General features: G+C 42.0%; 2 protein-coding genes across 3 annotated transcripts in view; one reads left to right on the top strand and one right to left on the bottom strand.

Moving 5' to 3' along the window:
• Uvrag (UV-resistance associated gene) overlaps window positions 1-12,920 on the bottom strand; it is a 48,501-nt gene extending 35,581 nt beyond the window's left edge. Inside the window, exons 1-7 of one of the 2 annotated variants that reach the window (XM_084593932.1) lie at window positions 12,535-12,920; window positions 12,193-12,307; window positions 12,048-12,082; window positions 11,892-11,955; window positions 10,045-10,154; window positions 7,205-7,294; window positions 5,361-5,461 (exon numbers count right to left, since the gene is read on the bottom strand). In XM_084593932.1, coding sequence (XP_084450058.1) covers window positions 5,361-5,461; window positions 7,205-7,294; window positions 10,045-10,154; window positions 11,892-11,955; window positions 12,048-12,082; window positions 12,193-12,307; window positions 12,535-12,603 — 584 coding nt within the window. In that variant the 5' untranslated portion in view covers window positions 12,604-12,920. The remainder of the gene's footprint in view (window positions 1-5,360; window positions 5,462-7,204; window positions 7,295-10,044; window positions 10,155-11,891; window positions 11,956-12,047; window positions 12,083-12,192; window positions 12,308-12,534) is intronic. The other variant, XM_084593933.1, reaches the window with a different exon arrangement.
• Window positions 12,921-15,364: 2,444 nt separating this feature from the next.
• On the top strand, window positions 15,365-20,218 carry Lamtor4 (Late endosomal/lysosomal adaptor, MAPK and MTOR activator 4). The gene is made up of 3 exons (XM_084593931.1): window positions 15,365-15,582; window positions 15,924-16,044; window positions 20,028-20,218. The coding sequence occupies exons 1-3, from the start codon at window positions 15,505-15,507 to the stop codon at window positions 20,123-20,125; spliced, it is 297 nt and encodes a 98-aa protein (XP_084450057.1). The 5' UTR covers window positions 15,365-15,504; the 3' UTR covers window positions 20,126-20,218.
• Window positions 20,219-20,739: the final 521 nt, after the last annotated feature.

Here is a 20,739-nt window from a genome sequence, read left to right as displayed (position 1 = left end):
ACAGCTGGTTAGTGCGATAGGCCGATAACTAGCAGCAAGTGTGGGTTCTTTTCCGGGTTTTAATATTGGGATGATGATCGCTTCCTTCCATGCTTTAGGAAAGCGTCCTGTGGCCCATACTTTGTTATACAGGTAGAGTAGGGTTTCAACAGTGTTCACATGCAGATGCCTGAGCATTCCATATGTGATCCTGTCAGGACCTGGAGCTGTGTTACCACATGTGTCTAGTGCAATCTTCAGCTCCTGCATGGTGAATGGGCTACTGTATCCTCCTGAGGATGGCCTTTTATCATGTATGTGCTTCCTCTCCTCTCTTGCCTTGTGCCGCAAAAAGGAATCTGTATAGTGTGCTGAGCTGAATATGTATTCAAAGTGTTGCCCTAGTGTGTCTGCTTGATGTTCAAGAGAGTCACCACTGGTGCTGACAAGGGGCGTTGGGACTGTGCTATATCCTTTAAGTGCTCTTATCCTGTTGTGAACTTTGTGTGCGTCAGAATAGGAGTTCACTGAAGAAAGGAATGATGACCAGCTTTCTCGCTTGGAGATGCGTCGAATACGCCTGCCATTTGCCTTTGCACGCTTAAAGGCTATTAGGTTTTCGGCTGTGGGGTATCGGCGTAGTTTCGACCATGCCCTGTTTTGAGTTTCACGAGCAGTCTTACATTCTGCATTCCACCAGGGTCTTCGTTTATTTCGTGGCTTACTTGACGTCTGTGGAATGTATTTTTCTGCTGCCTCTATGATGTGCAGCGTGATTAAGCGTTGAGTTTCATCAACGCCTAAGTCAGTAACTGATGTACTGGCCAATGATGACTGTTCCCTGAACATCTTCCAGTTGGCTGCATTTTCTTTGAATTTTCTGGGATTCGACACATTTTCATTTCCGTTCCCAGTATATTTTATTAAGATCGGAAAATGGTCACTTCCGTATAGATTGTTAATGACAGTCCACTCTGTAGCTGCCAGGAACATCGAGGAGCCAATGGCTAGGTCTATGGATGTGTAAGAGTTATAAGCTATATTGTAGTAAGTTGGCTGTTTCGTGTTTAGTAAGCATGATCCCGAGGACAATAAGAATTTTTCGATTGGAACACCTCGGGAGTCCGTTCTTGTACATCCCCATAATGGGTGGTGAGCATTAAAGTCTCCGACCAGCAACCAAGGTTCCGGAAGTTGATCAATCAATTTTTCAAAACTTTCGCTACTTAGCTTATAAGTTGGAGCAATATACAGGGAACATACGGTTGTTATTTTGCCATAAACTAAGCTTCTGATTGCCACTGCCTCTAAGTCTGTGTTGAGTGAGATGTTTCGAGAGGGGATTGATTTTTGTGTTACAATGGCAACGCCACCAGAGGAGTGAGAGCTGCCTTGCCTGTCGTTCCTGAATACATTATATTGCTTAAGGAAATTTGAGTCTGCTGGTTTTAAATGGGTTTCTTGCAGACAAAGTATGTTTGGCTGATAGTCCGCAAGAATTTCATATATATCATCTAACTTTTTAAAGAGTCCTCGGCAGTTCCAATAAATGAGGAGCGCCATAATTAAAAGTTATTTAAGGGACAAGTTTAAATTTAGGTTTGTAGGTCCTTGGGACCTGTTATTGGGACTTTTCCCTTTCTTTTTCGCTCCAGTGAGCTTTGCCGCCTAGGCAGCTGGGGTGAAGAAGTTGTGTCCATCGCATCTTTAGATGCGGTGGACGACTGTGCAGAAAGCACAGGATTGTCAGTTTTAGGCCTCGACTCATGGGTCGAGGCCTTTGGGCCGGCTGACCTGGGGGTCCGCGCAGCCAGCTTTGCGGGTGGTGGTGGAGTAGCGCTAGCTGACTCCACCGAGGGCGCAGGTGGCGCTGCCCTGGAAGAACTGTGTGCTTCCTGGGCAGGTGCCAACGACCACTGTGATGCCGCGCCCTGCTGTGTCACAACGGAGTAGTGTGGCTTTTGAGGGAGAGAAAGCCGCTTTCGTGCCTCTCCGTAAGATATGTTTTCGGTGACTTTCAGTGTAATTATTTCTTTTTCTTTTTTCCAGTATGGGCATGAGCGTGAATAAGCTGGGTGGTTACCTTCACAGTTTGAGCAGAGAAGCAGCTGTTCTTCGCAGTTGTCTGTAGGGTGTTCGTGCGAGGCACACTTTGCACATGTGAGTTGGCCACGGCAACTCTGAGAGCCATGGCCATATTTCTGACATTTGAAGCAGCGGCGTGGGTTAGGGATGTAGGGCCTCAGTTTTATCTTTGTGTAGCCTACTTCGACTGATTCTGGGAGAGTGCTTGCAGCAAAGGTGAGTACAATGTGCTTTGTTTCTATCTCTTTGTTATCTCGTCTGATCTTTATCCGGTAAACATCTGTGACATTTTGTTCCTTCAGGCCTTCAAGAAGTTCTTGTTCACTGACGTACCTAAGGTCATCATCAGAGATGACTCCTCGGGCAGTGTTTAGTGATCGGTGCGGGCTAATCTGTACCGGTATTTCTCCAAATGATTCGACTGCACTTAGCTTCTGATACTGATGGTTGTATATTAATTCTAGTAGCAGGTCACCGTTTCCAAGTTTCTTTATCTTATAGCCCTGGCCAATGGCCTCAGTCAACGTTCGAGAAACAACAAATGGGGACACAAGTCGTGCAGTGATTTCCTCGTGGTCACTGTGGACCACGTGGAAACGAGGAAAGTTGTTTATGTTCTTTGAGAAGAACATGGTGGTCTCGGTGCGCCCCCTTTTAGAAGGAGGACGATCGGGGTTAAGGTGTTTAGATGCCATAAAAAGTGTATTTTTCGGCTGCAGTGCCAGCCACCCACCATGGAGCCCAACGAGGGGACGGGACAGAAATTGTCTATTCCTGCCCACGCCAGCTGTACACCGCAACTATAACCCAATATGGCGTAACTCAGGGTAGCTAGCCACACAAGGTTAACCCTCGCCGCCTGGAAGTAGGAAGAAATGAAGAAGGTAAGAGAGGACAGGACAGTTCTAAGAAAGAAAATAGGAAAGTGAAAGATGGAGGGGAGAACAGGAAAAGGCGACTGCCGATTTCCCCCGGGTGGGTCAGCCCGGAGGTGCCGTCTATGGGAAGCGTGGGCCAAAGTGGTGTGTTGCCTCCGCCGAGGGGCCTTAAAGGTCCAAACACTCGGCATCGGCTCAACCACCAGGATCCCCTTTTCCCCAGACACGACGATGCCACGCACGGCTAAGCGTGGGTGCTCGGGGTCCGTGGTGTCGCACAAAACACACAAACACCTGCTTTAACAGGTGCCCCCTGCGGGGGCAATGAAAATATTAGTTGGTGGTGCTGACAGATGCTGTCCTCGTTTATTCTACTATTCTCTAGCACTGCCGAGTTGGTCAGTTCAACATGAGCAAGAATCATCAAAACAGATTACTCAAGATATAAGCACTCAAGATATAAGCACTCAAGCTATAAGCATCAGCAGAGAGATAGAGAGACCAAATGTAATTCCTGTATATTTAAAATAAATTTGAGCATGCTCTGATTAGTGCATTTGAGAGTTGTCCAACCTTGGAGCCTTTCCATCATTTCCTGTTTATATTGTTTTCCTTTTCCTGACAAAAACATGCCTTTTCCACAAGTAGCCACTGTTCATCAATTTGCACGAAACACGCCATCTACTGAAGCGCTATTAAGCATTGTTTTCATCTTATCAAGCACATTTCTTGCTGTGTTTTGTAAACATGCAGCAACACATTGTGGAAAATAAATGACAAATCCAATCATGTGATTTAATCAGTATTGTGAAGTGCGACTAAGTATGGCACTTAATCCGTGATGTAGGTGAAAGCATTACCCCTGCGACAACTGAGAAGCCTACCGTACTGTATGCAACATGACCACTAGAAAAAAAAAAAAGTTCTAAAACCACAGGCCTCTTAGAGCTTGTGGGAACTACACTTAAGCTAAAACAGGTAGGAGGAAGGATAGACATCAATGAGCACGAGACAAAAAAGCCTGGGCATATATAAATATCAGTGTGCAAATATCTGAAAATTCAAATAGTTTTCAAATACTATTTGCTATTCGGCTCAATTCACAATGGACATTCACTATACAAACTATGTATTCTTGAATAGTTTGCAGTTGGCAGTTTGGAAACTTTTTTTTTTTTTTTTAACACTCAGAAATCACAAAATTCTAGTTGACCCAGACTGAAGCAAAACATCGAGACATTTGCAAATGACTTAGCTTACTGCTTCCTTAGAGAAGCGACTGTCGGCATGTGGAAAAACGTGCAGGGTTTCCTCACGCTGCAGGGCACTATATAATGAATTCTTCATTTCAAAAACTGATATGGCATTGTCTTGTCTGTGGATTTAAGCTCCCCATTTGCACTAATGGCCCAACTGTGCTAATTTAAAGTTAGTTTTAGTTTAACGTTAAGTCTTTTAGCTTAACATTACGCTCTTAGAAGAGCTTTTACAATAGATTACACATGCCGTGGCAGAAGGTTCGTTTTTGTTCACAAAAATATTATATTCTTATCCGCACTTCCTATATTCAGAAATTTTTGAAGGTGTTCGTTGAAACACCCAGTACTTGGATACATCTAACAAGCTCACAGTTCTTCTTGAGGGGCACTTTTCTTAAGACAAATATTTCATCAGAACAAATTTTCTAGTCCCATCAAGTTCGCCCTAAAAGGAGTCTAATGTAACTCTATAGAAGAGAACCACAGCCTCGAATGACTTTTATTCTTGTGTGTTACCTCTTCTTTTACCACATTAATGCAGTGTATTCAAGCGTGCATGCAAATGCTAAAATTTTTACATTATCCGATATATTGTAGTATATGGCTGATAGCAACGATATGACTGAAATGGCTGGCAGGCCTAGTGCGAACACTCCCCCTAATATCACTACTGGCATAGTAGTCTTCAGTTTTGCAATATTACTTCAAGACACTGAGTAATCACCCTGATCACTTTTTCTTTTTGTCTGCTTAAGGGCAACTTTGGATGGCAGAATTTTCTGCATTCTGCTTCATTTTTTTGCACCTCCCTGTATAACACTGCACATTATCAAGATTACACTAGGAGCCACGAAATCCCAAAGTTAACCCTTGAATGCAGAGCGTTCAGAGAGTTTAAAGCATGGAGGAAGTAAACAAAAGAAAAACAAAGAAAATGAGCACAAGAAAGCCCTGCAAGCTTCATTCAAAAACCTCACTAACATGCGTACATATGAATAATGAAAAGAAGATGACAGAAATGTTTTATATATGGCAGGCCTTGCACCTTATACGTCTCGGAGCTTGATCACCTGCCCTGCAAACACCCACTCATGGTAGTATGCTACTTTACTGGCTGTGAAACGGCAGTTCAGAATGGCTACACATAAGAGCAACTTACCGCTTTAAGCTGTTCACCGAACAAGAATTTCTGACGACTGTTGAGTCTGAATAAAGAACTTCATACACACTAAGCCCGGAATGGTCAGCCTTTGGTCCCTGCTGGAATGTAACATAGGAAACGGGTGCAAGTGACCCCACCTATTAGTGGCTCCAATAACAATGACAATGTGAATGTGTGCTTCAACAATTTATGCAGTCTACATAAGCAACGTTAGCTGTTCCAGTAGCCAATCTATTTTCTATGCATAATATAACATCTTCACCACAGGGCAAGATCAAAATATCTTCAGGAACTACCCCTTTCTAAACAAATGAAAAAAATAAATAAATAAATAACAAAAAAAAAAAAAAAAAGCCCACCTGCCTCTTAAGACTGGGAAAATGGCATTGCAGTAACCAAAATTATTGGATGGAAAAACAGCACAAAATACAAACACCAGAGCAAAGACACACAAGACAAGCACTTTGCTCTGGTGTTTGTCTTTTGCACTGTTTTTCCATCCAATATGTTCCACCAACTCACCCGTTTGGCTATAGTGTTGAACCAAAATTAGCAGCACTGAAATAGAGTGACTAACATGCACACATATACTACAGTTCTCACACAGTCATAATGTGTCATCCTTCAGCCGGTTAACAATGCTTGTACAAATGCATATCCCTGATCCAGGCTAATAAGCCTGAGATTTACTCAGGTCACAGTCTAATTCAGCTGCATTGGTAAAATTTTCTGGGGTATACATAAATAATTTCCACAAAGTGATGATAGTATAGTTTAAATAAAGTTCACAAATCTAATTTTAATAGCTGTGAGCATGACCACCTTGTGAGTGCAGCTGCCTATTATAGGGATGCCAGCATGACAAGAAGTTTGCTCAACACAGCATACCACCTGCAAGCTACTGCGATGCTTGGCGAGCAGTAGCAATATTGAAGACAGACCTAACCCTAGCGGTTTGTGCAGGCTGCTAGCACATAGCAAGCGCAACCGACGTTTGCGAGACTGCATGATCCATGTGTCATACCTACCGAGGCACCTATTAGCACTCTTGATGCATCACAACAAAAGTAGACACCAGTTTTTATAAATGGCAGTACAATTAGCTATTCATCAACTGCTAAAAAATTACACCTCATACTATTTTTAAGCCACTATCCAATCCTCCAAGCAAAAAAGAAGTTAAATTTAAAACACCTTCTAAGTCCCTTTAATAGCTCAGGAATGAAATTTTTCCTTCATCATAAAATAGTCCCACTGAATAAAGATGTATCCAGAATGAGGCTCAATTCATAAAACAAAATCTTGTGTACAGGCACCTTGGCTTCTTTGCATATAATTGTACTAGTTCTGTGTGGCCAAGGATGATTCAGTGACAGCCTGAGATTGGAAGCCCTTACATCTGGGCACACACCAGTATACTGTTTTTGTCATTTTCCAGTGTATCTCTGAATAATGTCAAAGTGTATATAGTTCAGAAAATGAGCTGCAGGCTTACTAAAACTGGTAAATTTTTTTTTTGCTGGCCAGTAATGATTTAAGAAAGGTTTAGAAAATGTTATGAAAAGTGACACTGCCAGCTCAGCCCAACTAATAAGCCTAAAGCAGTTAACCGATCTGGATTCCAAAAACACAGTTCCAGCCCTTTCATGCCACTTTGTGTCAAACAAGTATACAGTTAAACCTGGATGTAGTGAAACTAAGAAAAGTCCACTTTCTTCATCCATAAGAGAGAGGACCAGGGCACATATTAGCACTCTGGCAGAATGAAGCTATGACAACCAATAAATTAAAAGCCCTTACTATATATGCATATATTTTCTTTAGTTCAGCATGTTTCATACCTGCACAATGCTGTCAGCAGCTCCATAAGTTCCCTCTGACATGGAAAAAAGAAGTGTGTTTGGGAGGAACTTCCGCCCATCTTTTGGTACCTGTCAAGGAAAAGAGGTTGGCACAATAATCATTCAAGTCTTCAACAAAACAAAAGTAGGACAGTTCAGTGACCTAAAAATAAAACGGCTGTAGAGGAGTTGTTCTACGAAAGTTAAAAAGAAAGCAAAAAATTGCATTATTAAAAATTCAATCTGTTTTGCTCATTCTGACCAGAAGTTTTATGCAAGTACATTAGACTTGCTATTCTTCCAAAAGGTATCACAGAGGGGAGATCTATATATATATATATATAGTTAAGAGGTGAAAAAATATTAAGTGTGCGTGAACAGTCATATGTGTGTGTATGTCAATATGTTGCTCATTTAATACCGCTCCAGAATTTTCTCCACAAGAATTGGCATACAGAAGCGCAGCATGGCTGCGGTAAAAATCAAGCAACAAGACAAAATTACGAGCATACACGAAGGAATGGTAGCTTTGGTTTCAAATATCCCCATTTAAATAAGCACAGCAAAAGGCACCATGCAATAATACCCAAAATTTAAGACATTCAGTCAGTAGAAAAGCAGCCAACCATGTCAACAATTACGCATGTTTCTTGAATGCGTGTTTTTGCGTTTTGCTAGTATTTTTTTGAAGTTATCACAATGTACCAACTGGCCTAATAATTAGCATTATTGCACCAGTCTTGCAGTTACATTTTAAACTTCTGCTCTTCTTATCAGTCATGGCAGAATTTGTGAACATAATTGTAAGTTTTAGAGTGGTGCTATAACTTCTGTTTTTAGCAAATACAATAAGCTGCAATAAATGGTACCCAGAAACGAAACTGATTACTTCTAAAGGCTTGCAAGAAACCTACACAAAAAATGGAAAACCGAGGAAAATGGCAAACAAAAAACAACTTTAAGCTAATCAAATGGCATTTTATTGAAGAGCATATGAAAGGGAATAAACAGGGCTTGGCTCAGCAGAGCAAATTATAATGTGCCAAGCACAGAAATTGCTACATACAATACCTTGCTGTCCTGCTACAGCATTACAGGCTTGGACATGAGTTCATGGAGCATGCTTTTCCGTTTCAACTGACATCATGCCTTCTGTATTGAATATAAGAGAACATTACCTGTTCAAATTGAAGTGCACTGGCATCTACTATCAGCCTGACATACCACAACTGCCAGTTTCAATTAGGCAACATTTGAAAAATGTTAGGAAGAAACAGTGTGCGCCATTTACTTTTGTTTGCACCTGTACATGGGACAGACTGGCTTCTGTGTGAATGTACAGTTGAGAGAGCATCTCCTTTTTCTGAAGAAATATCAGGCTTCCCGTTGTCTACTCCCCCCCCCCCCCCCCCCCCCCCAAAGCAAGAAATATAAGATTAAACCCTCCCAGAGTGACAGACTAGATGTTCTCACATAAGAACAAACTGTTGGAGAAGCAGCAGATGCAACTGATATTTTAAAGCAGGAGAAAAAAAAAATATGTAAGCTAAGCTCTACTCATGTTTGCACCAGAAAGAGCTGACACTTCCCAAGAGTGGGCGATCAGTAACATTTCAGAGTATGGGGGATAAAGTGTTATTTTTCAACCCCCTGCTAGTGATACACATTCATGTGCTCTTTAACAAAACGCTAGCCAAAAGCGCCGTAGTATATTTTGTTATTCTTTGCTTTGTTCAGTCTTTCATGCTGACTTTCGTCAACTTGTTCCTCACTCTGTTTCATAGGGGACTGAGTGTCCCTACTTTGGTCGTAAATGCAGGTTAACGCATAAAGCCCATAGAAAATACTTGTGTACGAATCCAGATCTAAATTCATCTTGCTTATTGAAAAACTGCCGCCTGTATATCAGAACCTGAAACATCGAATTAAAAATTTTATGATCCCTGTGCTATTCTTTAGGTTTCTTTTTAAACACCGCATACACCTTCTTCTGGGGCCTGTCTCTCGTAACACCTACCACCCCTCCCCAGAAAATTTGTTCAAATGTTGCAGGCAATCATTGCTACTCAATAAAGACTTTTCCTTATTACCCTTCACCAACTTACGATGGGGCACAAATCAGTCATCCTTCATCAGTAAACATGCTCAGGCATGTCAGCATCGGCAGTGACGTGTCTATTACATTGACTTAACATGTAAAACACAGCACCGGCAGCATGCGAGGGGTGCAAATTTAATAGTCAAAAGTGGCATGTGCCACTCTGCAGTACTACTGTGCAGCACTTTCTTAACTGAACATTTTACAAAGTTCGGTAATTGTGCTTTGCAATGTTTTGATAACCGTTACCTTTTATGATTCACAAAACAAGCTCTCACTCCTTTTCAAATTTTTGACTGGTACATTACAGCATGATGTACCAGTACTCTACTCTGAAAATGCCCTTCACATGATATAGAAGCACAAAGTCATCTGTATGGTGAAGCCAATATCAGTGCAAGTGCTGACTGCTGTACTGTCTGGTCCCAGTTTTGGATTGCGCTATGAATTAAGACTGCATGTTTCCATTGTCTATATATAACATATTTTCTTACACCAATCATCCCATGTATGTCATGTGAATCCCAAGTCCCACATCTAAATAAACTTTTTCTGTCATCAATCATGCCACTGCAAGTCTTGTCTTCTTTCTTCAGCCCATCTCGGGTCAGCAAACTTACCAGACCTGTGACCAGCGCATCTGATCGCACATTCAACAAGTGGAATGGCAGCGTAGATACAGTGTACAGTTCAGAATGCATCAAACTAAAACAATCCCCACACATAAAAAACAAATAACTACCTGTTCTCCAAGAAATGACAGCCCATGAAGGTTGACGTCCCATTCTATTACACAGGTGGCAGTGGCACAAAGGTCATTCTTTTTTGTCAGCCAGACTCTCACCACCAATGCTGGGCCCCATAAGTCAAAGAAGCAATGCACACTGGGAGCACAAATTATGCACTTATAAAATAGAATGTAGCACAAGCTAATACAAAAATTCGAAATATGAAATTGTCACACCATATGGGCTGATTCCTCCATACTTCCATCATTAGTATAACTGCAATGTGACATATAATATTCAAAGTGCACCCAAGGCAGACAAGGGTTAAACACATTGTTTTCAGTCAAAATTGGATCACTCCTAAAAAAATACAAGCTTAAAATGCCTTCTCTGACGAAGAGGGCTTCCTGCTGAGCTATTTATATTTAAATGGAAGCCATGATAGTTTAATGTGTCACAATGAAACCTAACATGAAGCATGTGTCCTGTTGTCTCATGTCTTGCCCAGGTGCTTATTCACTAACATGTTTTCTCTGAATTGGTGCGTTTTTTTGGAGGTGAAACGAAGAGGCGTCCGTGTGCTGTGCGATGTCAGCGCACATTAATGATCCCCAGGTGGTTGCAATTACTCCTTAGCCCTCCACTACGGCTCCTCTTTCTCTTTTCACTTTCACTCCCACCTTCCTCCCTTCCCTTATGGCGTGGTTCAGGTGTCTACAGAAACAAGTGTAAAAGATATTGCACCTTCCCCTTCCTGTTAACCAATTATTATCACTATTAAAAATATTATTATTATTATTAGAACCATCACTGTTCCTGACCTGCATGCTCTCAGACACAAAACAATCAATTGCAGAGGCGATGGAAGTTTCCCTGACAACCCAGTATGAAGCCCTCCTCCTGCCCTATTATGATGCGTCACATCTCATACCCAAAGCAAATCATCTGTCACTGCTTACTGCTGCTGCGCAAGACACAGAACTCAGAAGCAGCATCACTATCAGTTGCCCTGCACCTGCTAACCACCTGCAATGCCAATATATTGAGTGCATCATAGTCAGCTACGTTATTGCAAGAGGTCAACACCATTGGTTAGAGGGCATCATAAGAGGCATTTGCTGCTTCATTTTTGAGTTGTAAATATCTAGTCGCCACTGGCCTCTCTATTCTTTTTTCTTTCGCCAGTAGCACGAGTTTGTAATCACATAAACATGCAGGCGACCAATTCAATGAATACATAAATTGTTCAAAAACATAGAATGTGCTTGATAAGACATAAAAAGAATTTCCATGACAAGAACACAAAATTGAAATTTAATGCTCCAATAACCACCAGTCCAAAACCAGCTTCAATAACGCTTCTGAGCCCAAGCATTCTTCAGATTTTTCTGGTCGGCTTATACAACAGCAAGCTCTGAAAAATTCAGCATTCACTAGAACTTAATTGGCATGAAAAACCAAGATTGATAATAGCCAAGGAATCCATGAAGCAAAAGAAAGGAAAAACTGACCAACTGAAAGAATACATACATGTTAAAAATTATCCCCCAGGCCACTCGCTATGTTCTGAAAATATGATTGGGCCAAATTAACGGGCAACATATGCCAAAAACAACATACTTTCAACTGTCAACCCTTTCAATTATCATAAAAGTAGCTGATGAACAGAACTGCTCATAACGAATTTTATTCCTAAAATTTATTCACCTTGTTACTGCATATTTACACAATGTTTTGCCACTGTCACATGATGTCATATGAATGTTATTAAACCACGACCAAAAGCGATGGGTGCAGAGAAATATCAGCTAGTACACAATAAATAAGTTATCAGAAGCGAATGAACCCGTCAAAAGGATACATTTGGAAGAATTGTTCCTCAGGCTATTGAACTTCGCCATCTGCAGCTGCTGCCACATCGGATTCTGCAGGAAAGAGAAAAAGACAAGCACCGTTTTGCAGTCATCATACACTTGAAGCACTTTTTTGTTTCACTTGAAATATATCGAGTGCATACCAAATTGTTCTCGCACACTTCACTTGTGTAAATTGCTGGAAGGACAACACCGCAACATTAGTCAGGCCACGGACAAAAATAAGGTTTCTCAATAAGGTTTATGAAACAACAGCACTAAGCTTAGAAAGCAGGCTGCTCCACTCACCAGCTTCATCTTGGGAAAGGTGAATAGTGTAGAATAAGCCAAAATATTCTGTCTCTGATATTTCAGGAGAGACAACATTCCGCGCGAATATTGCGGTCAAGTGTCTCAGTCGCCTCTGGAAGGAAATACAGATGCTCATTTTTATACAAACGTAGAAAAATCGAAAACCACCCCGCTCTCAAGTGTCCACTGAGGTAAAGCTAAGGCAGGCAAAAAAAAAAACGAAAGAAAAAAGCAAGCAAGGTTTTGCAGACGCGTGAGCCGCTACTGAGAACCAATATACAAACGTAAACTATAGAACGAAATATACACGGAAACACGTGAACGTCGCATTATCATTACCTGGTGGCTCAGCAAAGGAATGTGCCTCCTCCGTATACGCGTGTCGAACGTATAGTCCGTCAGTTCCATCTTGCTTCGTTTACGGTGCTCCACTTACGCATCTCCACACATCACAGGAAAACGTAAACAGCGGGCGTACACGGCCACTTTCCGTTGCGCGCAAGATCACTTGGCCTCTCGATGGACCACGCGTCCCAGGCCAGCGCCCGCTGTTCAAATCACAGGTTGACTCCTGCTTTCACACACTGCTCCCTGGCCTTTGCGTGATAAAAGAAGCATCACTCATCTTTCTGAAACCCATTTCTGAATGTGCCATCGGGTACCCGTAGACCAACGATGCCAAACACAGCACACCTCCATGAAGACCGGAACCGGATTACACAGCTGCAGCAGCTGCAGTATAGTGTTCTAGAATTGGGAAGTGTGCCGTCTTCGGCGCGCGGCAATGGGAGCGACGTGGTCGCCGCAGCGATGAAAGGCGTAGGTGGCGCTGTCAGCCGTAGGAGCGCATCACAAGGGCGCGCGCCGCTGAGGAAACGCTTGGGGCGTCTGCTTCTGCGGCTCGTTTCCTGCGTGAATTTTGTTGCATCGCGTTGCTTCTCTGGCTGTTGTACTATGGCGCGTTGTTGAGCGAAGAGCGATGATCGGTCAAGCAGGAAAACACATGTTTGCAGAGAGCACAGTAACAGTTCCGTCCGTTTCGTATGACTTTCGCCCCCCCCCCCCCCCCCCTTCTTTTACTGAATGCTCTTTTCCTTCCTTTCGTTCTTTCTTCTTGCTCATTGCGCGCTCTTTCTGCTGCCTTCCCTATTCGAACCCTTCCCTTCTCGAAATACACTCAAAGCATGGTTGACTCAAAATATGGTTTCCTAAGCAACAGCACCGCGGAAGGCCTTCGGGTAACTTTGCAGTCCACAGTCGAGCTCGTTGATTACTTATCTGAAAAATGCGGTTTTACATACGTTATCACATCGAGACTAAGCCAAGACAAACTAGAAAACCTCTTCGGCATCGTGAGGCAATTTAATGGCTGCAACGATCATCCCACGCCGGCTCAATTTTTAGTGACAGTTAATGCCCTGGCATTTTACAACTTAGCGAAGCCCCCAAAGACAAGAAATTGTAATGCTGAAATTGTAAATACCTTACTTGGAATTAGCCGTACAAGCGAGAAACCTACCCAGCTTCTTTCAAATCCTATTGATGAGCTTGAGCGTGTGGTTGACGAGGGAAGGCTCGAGGACGTCGAAGGTAATTTGAATTCCCTTCCTTCAGATGACCACAGATATGCCGACTAGGCACAGTTCTAGCCGTCTCATAGCTTATATTTCAGGATATGTCGCTAGAAAGTTCATGAAGAAGTCAAAATGCAGTACTTGTTCCGCTTATCTCATTTCAAGCAAATCGCGCGCGGCAAAAAAAGAAGAAAATCAATTTATCTCAAACTTCGACCACGGAGGTCTTCTTTATTCGTCTCGGAGCTTGCAAAGCTCGTGCACACGCTGGAAGAGTCTTTCACGGTTGTTTTTTTAGTTCAAGAAAGATTAACGCAAATAGCATGCGTGAATTTGCTTTGTTTTTGCAAAGCGCAGAGGTTTCCAAGTTTGGTTGCACTACTCATGACAAAGAAATGACACTTAACATAGTGAAGTTCTACGTCCTCGTTCGATTGCGTTTTTATGCCAAGTCGCTAAACCAAGAGCAGACCTCTAAAGCAGAGCAGGTAGAGCACCTAAAGCATGAGGAGGTGCAAGTAATCGTGTTTGAGGATTTTAATCATTCTGCCTTTCTCTTGTGTGTTTTCAAATTTAGCAGCCTAATTTATTCACGGCCTAGTACAGTTCATTAATATTCTCATATAGTTCTGTACAGTTTTATACGTTTGTACCATATTCTTGCACTAAGTCGCGATTTTTTTTTTTTTTTTCACGTCGTCCATTATGTGGTTTCGTTCATTGCTATGTGCTCTCATTTATTCATTTCGTTTTGACTGCCAGTTCATATGTATTCGCCCACATTTAAATAAAGTCATCAGTAAGCGCTGGTATAATTTCTGTCTTCAAGCAATCTTCGCATACGTCTATTTACATGTGGCGCAAAAAGTATGCTAGCCTAGCCTAAAACACCATTCACTGCGTTTTCAGTACGAGCGTCGATGGAAGACTTCAGTCTAGCCCGCATAACCGGTGCATTCAATATTAAAAAATTACATGATCATAGAAATACTTTAGACATTCGTCACTGAACCTCCCGCTAGTGTTCGAGAAATAAAGCACCCAATACGTTCAGGAAATATATCTTGCCGTTGCTTGTCAGTTCGTCGGCAATCTGTATCTTACATTGCCTCTATTTGTATTGCCGTTCCCTGACGACGGCCGCTTATTTTACAGGGAACTAGTTGTTTTGTTCATGAACATAACCGTTTTAATACATTTAGACAAGCGTGTGGGAGCTAAAGCGACAAAATTTATTGCTACGCGCCTTCGGAGTCCGATTGAACTAGCGGTGACGGTTCACCCAGCTGTCTGCTCCGCGCTCACTGCGCTCCTCCTGCACACAGCGCCCTCTCTCCTGTCATCGCTGAAACGACCAGCTCGCCGGCGGCAGACGGCACACTTCTCAATTCTAGAACACTATAGCTGCAGCAACATGGCAGCAACAAACCTTTAGCACGTTTTTTTTTTTAAATAAGTTGCATTGGAAATTTCAGTTTAGTTGTTTACATTTAACTTTTAAAAACTTTTATGACTTCGTTTGTTTGTTTGTATTTTTGATAGACAATGGCTAGGCTAACAACGTTGATGATAACGAAACTGCAAAGCACTTCCTGTCATGCTGGTTCCGGTTGTTGTCATATGTGCGAGCATTGTTGTTGATTTCGGTTGCGCATCGTGTACGCGGAAAGCGTTTCTGCTGAGGTTTCTGAAGAATTAAGTGTTGGTTTTCGCTGTATTCTGGCATAAAGTTGAAATGATGCTGTCGTGGATGGAAAAAGTTCCGGACCAAGTCGGCTTCTTGGTGCTAAACGTGGATGGTGGTGTTGTGAGCGTGAGTGTGCCGTTTGTTTACTCCATTCCACGCCCCTTCTCGCTGGTAGTTCTGTTCTGCCTTTCTTATCGCAAGCATGCGTCACTTAAGTCAAATCAAACAAGCACACATCATGCATTCTAAGTTGTATTCATCTGCAAATGTTTTGTGTTTATGTCAGAACTGTGGCATTTAAACATGAGCCGGTCGTAACGTCGCTTCATTGCATGGGCGTTGATTTAGCATAGTGAATTAGTTCACAGTACGGCATGTCACTCTTCCAAATGTGCGAAGAAACATATAGCTCGAGTTGAATGTTATCCACCGCTTTACATGCATGTTCTTCGCATCCTTGTATGCAGTCGGGTGGCGAGCTTGAAAACGAAGAACGCATTGGCGAGATCATCCGCAAAATGGTCTACTGTGCCGACAAACGTGACTTGCTGCCTGCAGACAACAGTGACTCTATTAATCGCATGTCAAGTAAGTGCTTTGGTGTAGCTTTCTTAAGTTGCTGTAGGAAATCAAAACAGATTCATAAACCATATTTTTCTTGGCATGAGCACTGCAGTTATTTCACACAGAAGCGTCCCTTTTCTATCTAATAAGGAAAAAAGACATTTGTTTACGTTAATGTACTTATTTTCTTAGCAGGCCTGCCTGTTCGTAGATCTAGGCCCGCATTCCGAGTTTGCGTCGTTATTGTCGCTCTCTCACGTGACCTCCACCAATCACACCACTTGAGGTCGGGGAAATAGCGACACTTTCGATAACGACGCAAACTTGGAATACGGGTCCTGATGCAGTTCTTTAATAATTTGTGGAAGTGAGAAACGCATCCTACAATGACAGATATCGATAGCACTTTCCCTTCAGGTAGTTACACAAGGCACTGCCACATTTGATGTTTCACTTTTGTCTGCGTCTCAAAACTTCAGAATGTAGGATAGAGTAGAAGTTTGGCTGAAATAGCTGTCATACTTGCACATGCCTAGGCTGAAACTTACGAGTACACTGCTTCTTGTCAACCCTTCTAATGACAAGACAGCACGTGCCAGAAGCTACCACATCAATGGCTGTCCAGCATGTGACAGGACAGCAAACGTTTCTAGTGTTAGCCTATGTCTGGGCTAAGGCCGAAAATATGCCGAATGTAAAAGCACAAGCCACTTCAATTCGAATATTCCAGCAATTGGAAGTTTGAGTGGAGGGTATGGTTGTTTGTTTTTAAACTTGGGCTTAATTTACCAAAGATATGTAATTTGCAGTGAGGAAAGTAAAAATTCAGTACACTGTACGGACGTTAACTTGATGCCAAAGTAGGCCAGACGCATGCAGGGGACCAAGCAGCGGGAGGCTTAGGCATACGTTCTAGGAATAGCAGTGCAGATTTATTGTCAGTGCACGTTAAAGCACCCCAGGTGGTTGAAATTTCCAGAGTCCTCCACTACGGCGTCTCTCATAGCCCGAGTTGCTTTGGGACGTTAAACCCCACAACCGAAATGAAACGATTTATTGGTAGAGTCAGAATGAAATAATTTACGCATTTTAAATACCTTATTCCTCAAAAGGCGGAACCAGCATTCGATGTGGAAGAGCCTACCTTGCTATCAGGACCCTCTCAGCTTTCACGTTCAATAGTGGCATCCAAGTAATGCATGCATTATTCAATTAGACAGGTGGTGCTTCTATGCAGCATTTGGCTGGAAGTAACACAGCATAAAAGAAAACTCTGGTCCATTTAATCAATTTGCCACATATTTAAGAAAGAGTATACCAAGACAAACTTTACTTTTTAAGCTTCTTCCTTAACTACATATGTATGTGGCCATATACAACTCTGAAAAGAAATGGCAGATTCTCTTCGAAGAAAGCCCTCCAGCCAGTTGTGTTGATCGGTTGTCACAATATCATGGTTAATCTCCTTGCACCTGCCAGCAGCATCCTGTAGAGTCAGTCACACTTGTAGCTAAGGGGATTGGTTGCAACATCATGGCAATCGTCCGGCACCATTGAGCAGAGGGCCGTCTTTAAGGAGCATTTGTATTTGCCATTTCATTCTTGAGTTGCATGTGTCTGTAGGGCTTTTTAAAAAGCGAATAGACAAGGAGGGATGCATCACTCACTTTTGATGTATGGAAACACGCACCGAAGTTTTGGGTGCATGCTTTTTATGTGTCTAACAGTGCTCTAGATGTCATGGAATTCACTTGTTTCAGCTGAATAATTTTTTACTGAATTTTTTTCTTGCACTATTTCTGTTTTGGTTTCAAGCGTCATTCAACAGCTGTGATGTCGCAGATGAATTATGAAAAGCTGTGACATGATCGCTGCTTTTTCATATTTTTGTGATTCCGACTCATGGGCAGGCTTGAGTGAGTAAAAGTTAAAAAGAACAAAGCAGCAAACATACTTCAGTTTTTGTTTGCCTAACATGATTTCAGGCCATCTGTGTGGTTGACACCCAAATATATATGTGAGAACAAATTGGATTGTAAGTTATTTACTGTTTTTTTAACACAATCCACACAGCTGTAAATGTCTCCAATTCCACTGCACATTGTTCTATAGTCAGAAATAGACAACTAAAATTTGATGTCGCTGCTTTTTTAAAATTGTTGTACTAAATCATTATACAGGGTGTTCCAGATAAGGTAGACAGAGATTAAAACAAGAATCTAAGCGTTCTGCCCAATAGCAATCATGTGAGCGTTGTTCAGTTCAGTTTAGTCGTTCAGTCGTGTCCGACTCTTCGTGACCCTATGGACCATGTCACGCCACGCTTTCTGGTCTCTCACTATCTTCCTAACATCACATAGCTTCATCTGCAGTGCCTCGAGGATGCAATCTAACCATTGCGTTCGCTGCCTACCCCTTCTCCGGCGACCCTCAACCTTTCCCAACATCAAATCTTTCTCCAGCGACTCCTCTCTTCTCATCAGATGACCAAAGTAGCTGAGCTTTAACTTTAGACTTTGACCCTCCAATGAGCGTTGTTAGGAGCTGTGTAAAGTACTTGCTGGTATTTTTTCGTTCTGCCTCCTTCAATAATCAGTTCACATTAACCAATTGACTGTTTAAATATTGCTCTAAATGCTTAAGTGTGTATTGGAAAGTTGTCGAGCGCCACAAAATTAATCCAACCCAGGTGTTTTCAATAAGGCAGCCTTAGTGCTGCGCTAAGGTGACATTTTCATGGTTTTTTTCATGGTCATGAACCATTTTCACGGTTCATGACAACTTTCCTATTCACACTTGAGTGTTTAGAGCAATCTTTAAAATGTTAATTAGTTAATTTAAACTAATTATTCAAGTAGGCATAGCAAAAAGAAATACCAGTGGGTACTTTGGCTCCTAACAACACTCACATGGTTTCAGTAGAAAGGAATGCTTAGGGTTTTTCTTTTTTAATTCATTCTTGGTTAGCAGGGACACCCTGTACAATGGTGTTAATGCAAGTTAATGTAATACAAGGTGTGTATAATGTTTACACTTGCAAATGTGCATTCCACAAGTGTGTAACTGCTGATCTTGGATAGCAGTCAACTTGTTGCTCTCTTTATATTATTCCATCTTTTATTTAATACTCTAATGAGGTATTTGTGGCAAATGGAATGAAATGAAAGGTACCATATATGTTGCTGCACAAGCATCTACTCTACCTGTCACACAGCACTTTTCCAATGTCTTTACTGCAGAGGAAGTTTATTCCTCTAAAGGAGCAGCGGCGCAGCTATACGGCAAGTGCAAAGGAGATAGGCGACTATGATGATGGTTCAGGCGACCTTCGTGAGCGGCATCTGTCGACCAGCAAAATCACTCTAAATATATAAAACAGTCCCACTGAAGCGTGGCAATACGAAATAAATAGTATTTAGTGAGCAAGTACTTCCAAACTAAAAATGCATGCAGGACAAAGAGGCAACAAAGAAAGAGCTCCTCACAAGGAGCAAAGAAAGCGTGTGTATGTGGCTGAAAACATTCTAAGTTTTCTCCAAACACTTTATATTTTTAAAGTTCATTTTAATGCAGCATTAACCGCTAAACAGAATTAAGTAGGCTTAAATATAATATTAAAAATTATATTTGCATCAATGTTTTTGTTTTTGAGCTCGTTCTCTGGCACTCTGGTTTGGGCTGCTCCTTTACACAACTTGAGGCCGCTGACGACCATCTTTTTCACTACGGACCTTTTTGAAAAGATCTCCAGGCTTTGCTGTGTAGCTGTGCATCAACTGTCTTTGGAGCAAAGAACCTTTGATTCCCAATGCCTTAAAAGTGCCCATGTGACAGGGGTATAAGGCAGCTGCATAGAAGATGGGAATTAGGGCTTCTGTAATGACCTCCATGCCTTCAGCCTTAATAAGATAGTTCTTGCACATTTTTAACTGCCCAATATTTAATATGAAAGAGGGGTGTCCATGCCGTGGGTGAGCTCTGATAGTGGACATTTTTTTTTTTTCCAGTTTACCTTGGAAAATACTACTACGTTGTGACACTCTCAAATCAGAGGATCTACATATCCAAAAGGGAGTACCTGCCAGCTGAACCTGTTATTGTCTAAGTTATTTAGTATCCTGGCTCGGGAGACCTGTATAGAAGACTACAAAGTGTGTGAATAAAATCTTTTTTTTTTACTCAGCAGAGGTTTGCAAAACGGCTGCTGTGGTACTTTGTTAAAATTTGTTCAAACAGAGACCCAAGTCATATGGCCCCATCCAGTGCAATAAGTACAGGCAAAATCTCAAGTAGCAGGGCAAGTGCATTGCATGATGCAATGTATTTGTGCTACCTCTGTGCACCAATTAATTGCTGCATCAGTGCTTTCTGTGTTCGCAGGTAACAAGTTTAGCATACAGCTTGGAAGGATATTGCATCAAAATTTATTCAGAGCAGACATCTTAGAACTGACAAGCAAGAACCCCCACAAGCACGTGTTTGCCCAAGTACACACAGCTGGGTCTAGCCAGTGTGGTGAAGTGAGTCAGTCAGACCTTGGAAGCATGTAGTCTCTTGCACCGGAAATCTAATCTCTTCAACATTCTTGGCTGATAATGCATGGCGTCGGACAATTGTGTTTGCCTCGTGTGTGCTATTACTCGTAGAAATGTGCTGGAATTCAACTTGCAAGAAGATTGAAGTGCACCCACTGATTCGAAAGGTGGACAAGTTCTTTCT

Source organism: Amblyomma maculatum, chromosome 2 (genome assembly GCF_055883805.1).
Source record: "Amblyomma maculatum isolate TAMU_Amacu chromosome 2, ASM5588380v1, whole genome shotgun sequence".
Lineage (NCBI taxonomy): Eukaryota > Metazoa > Arthropoda > Arachnida > Ixodida > Ixodidae > Amblyomma > Amblyomma maculatum.
The sequence above is the reverse complement of the archived record's forward strand: the minus strand, read 5'-3'. Positions and strand labels throughout refer to the sequence as shown.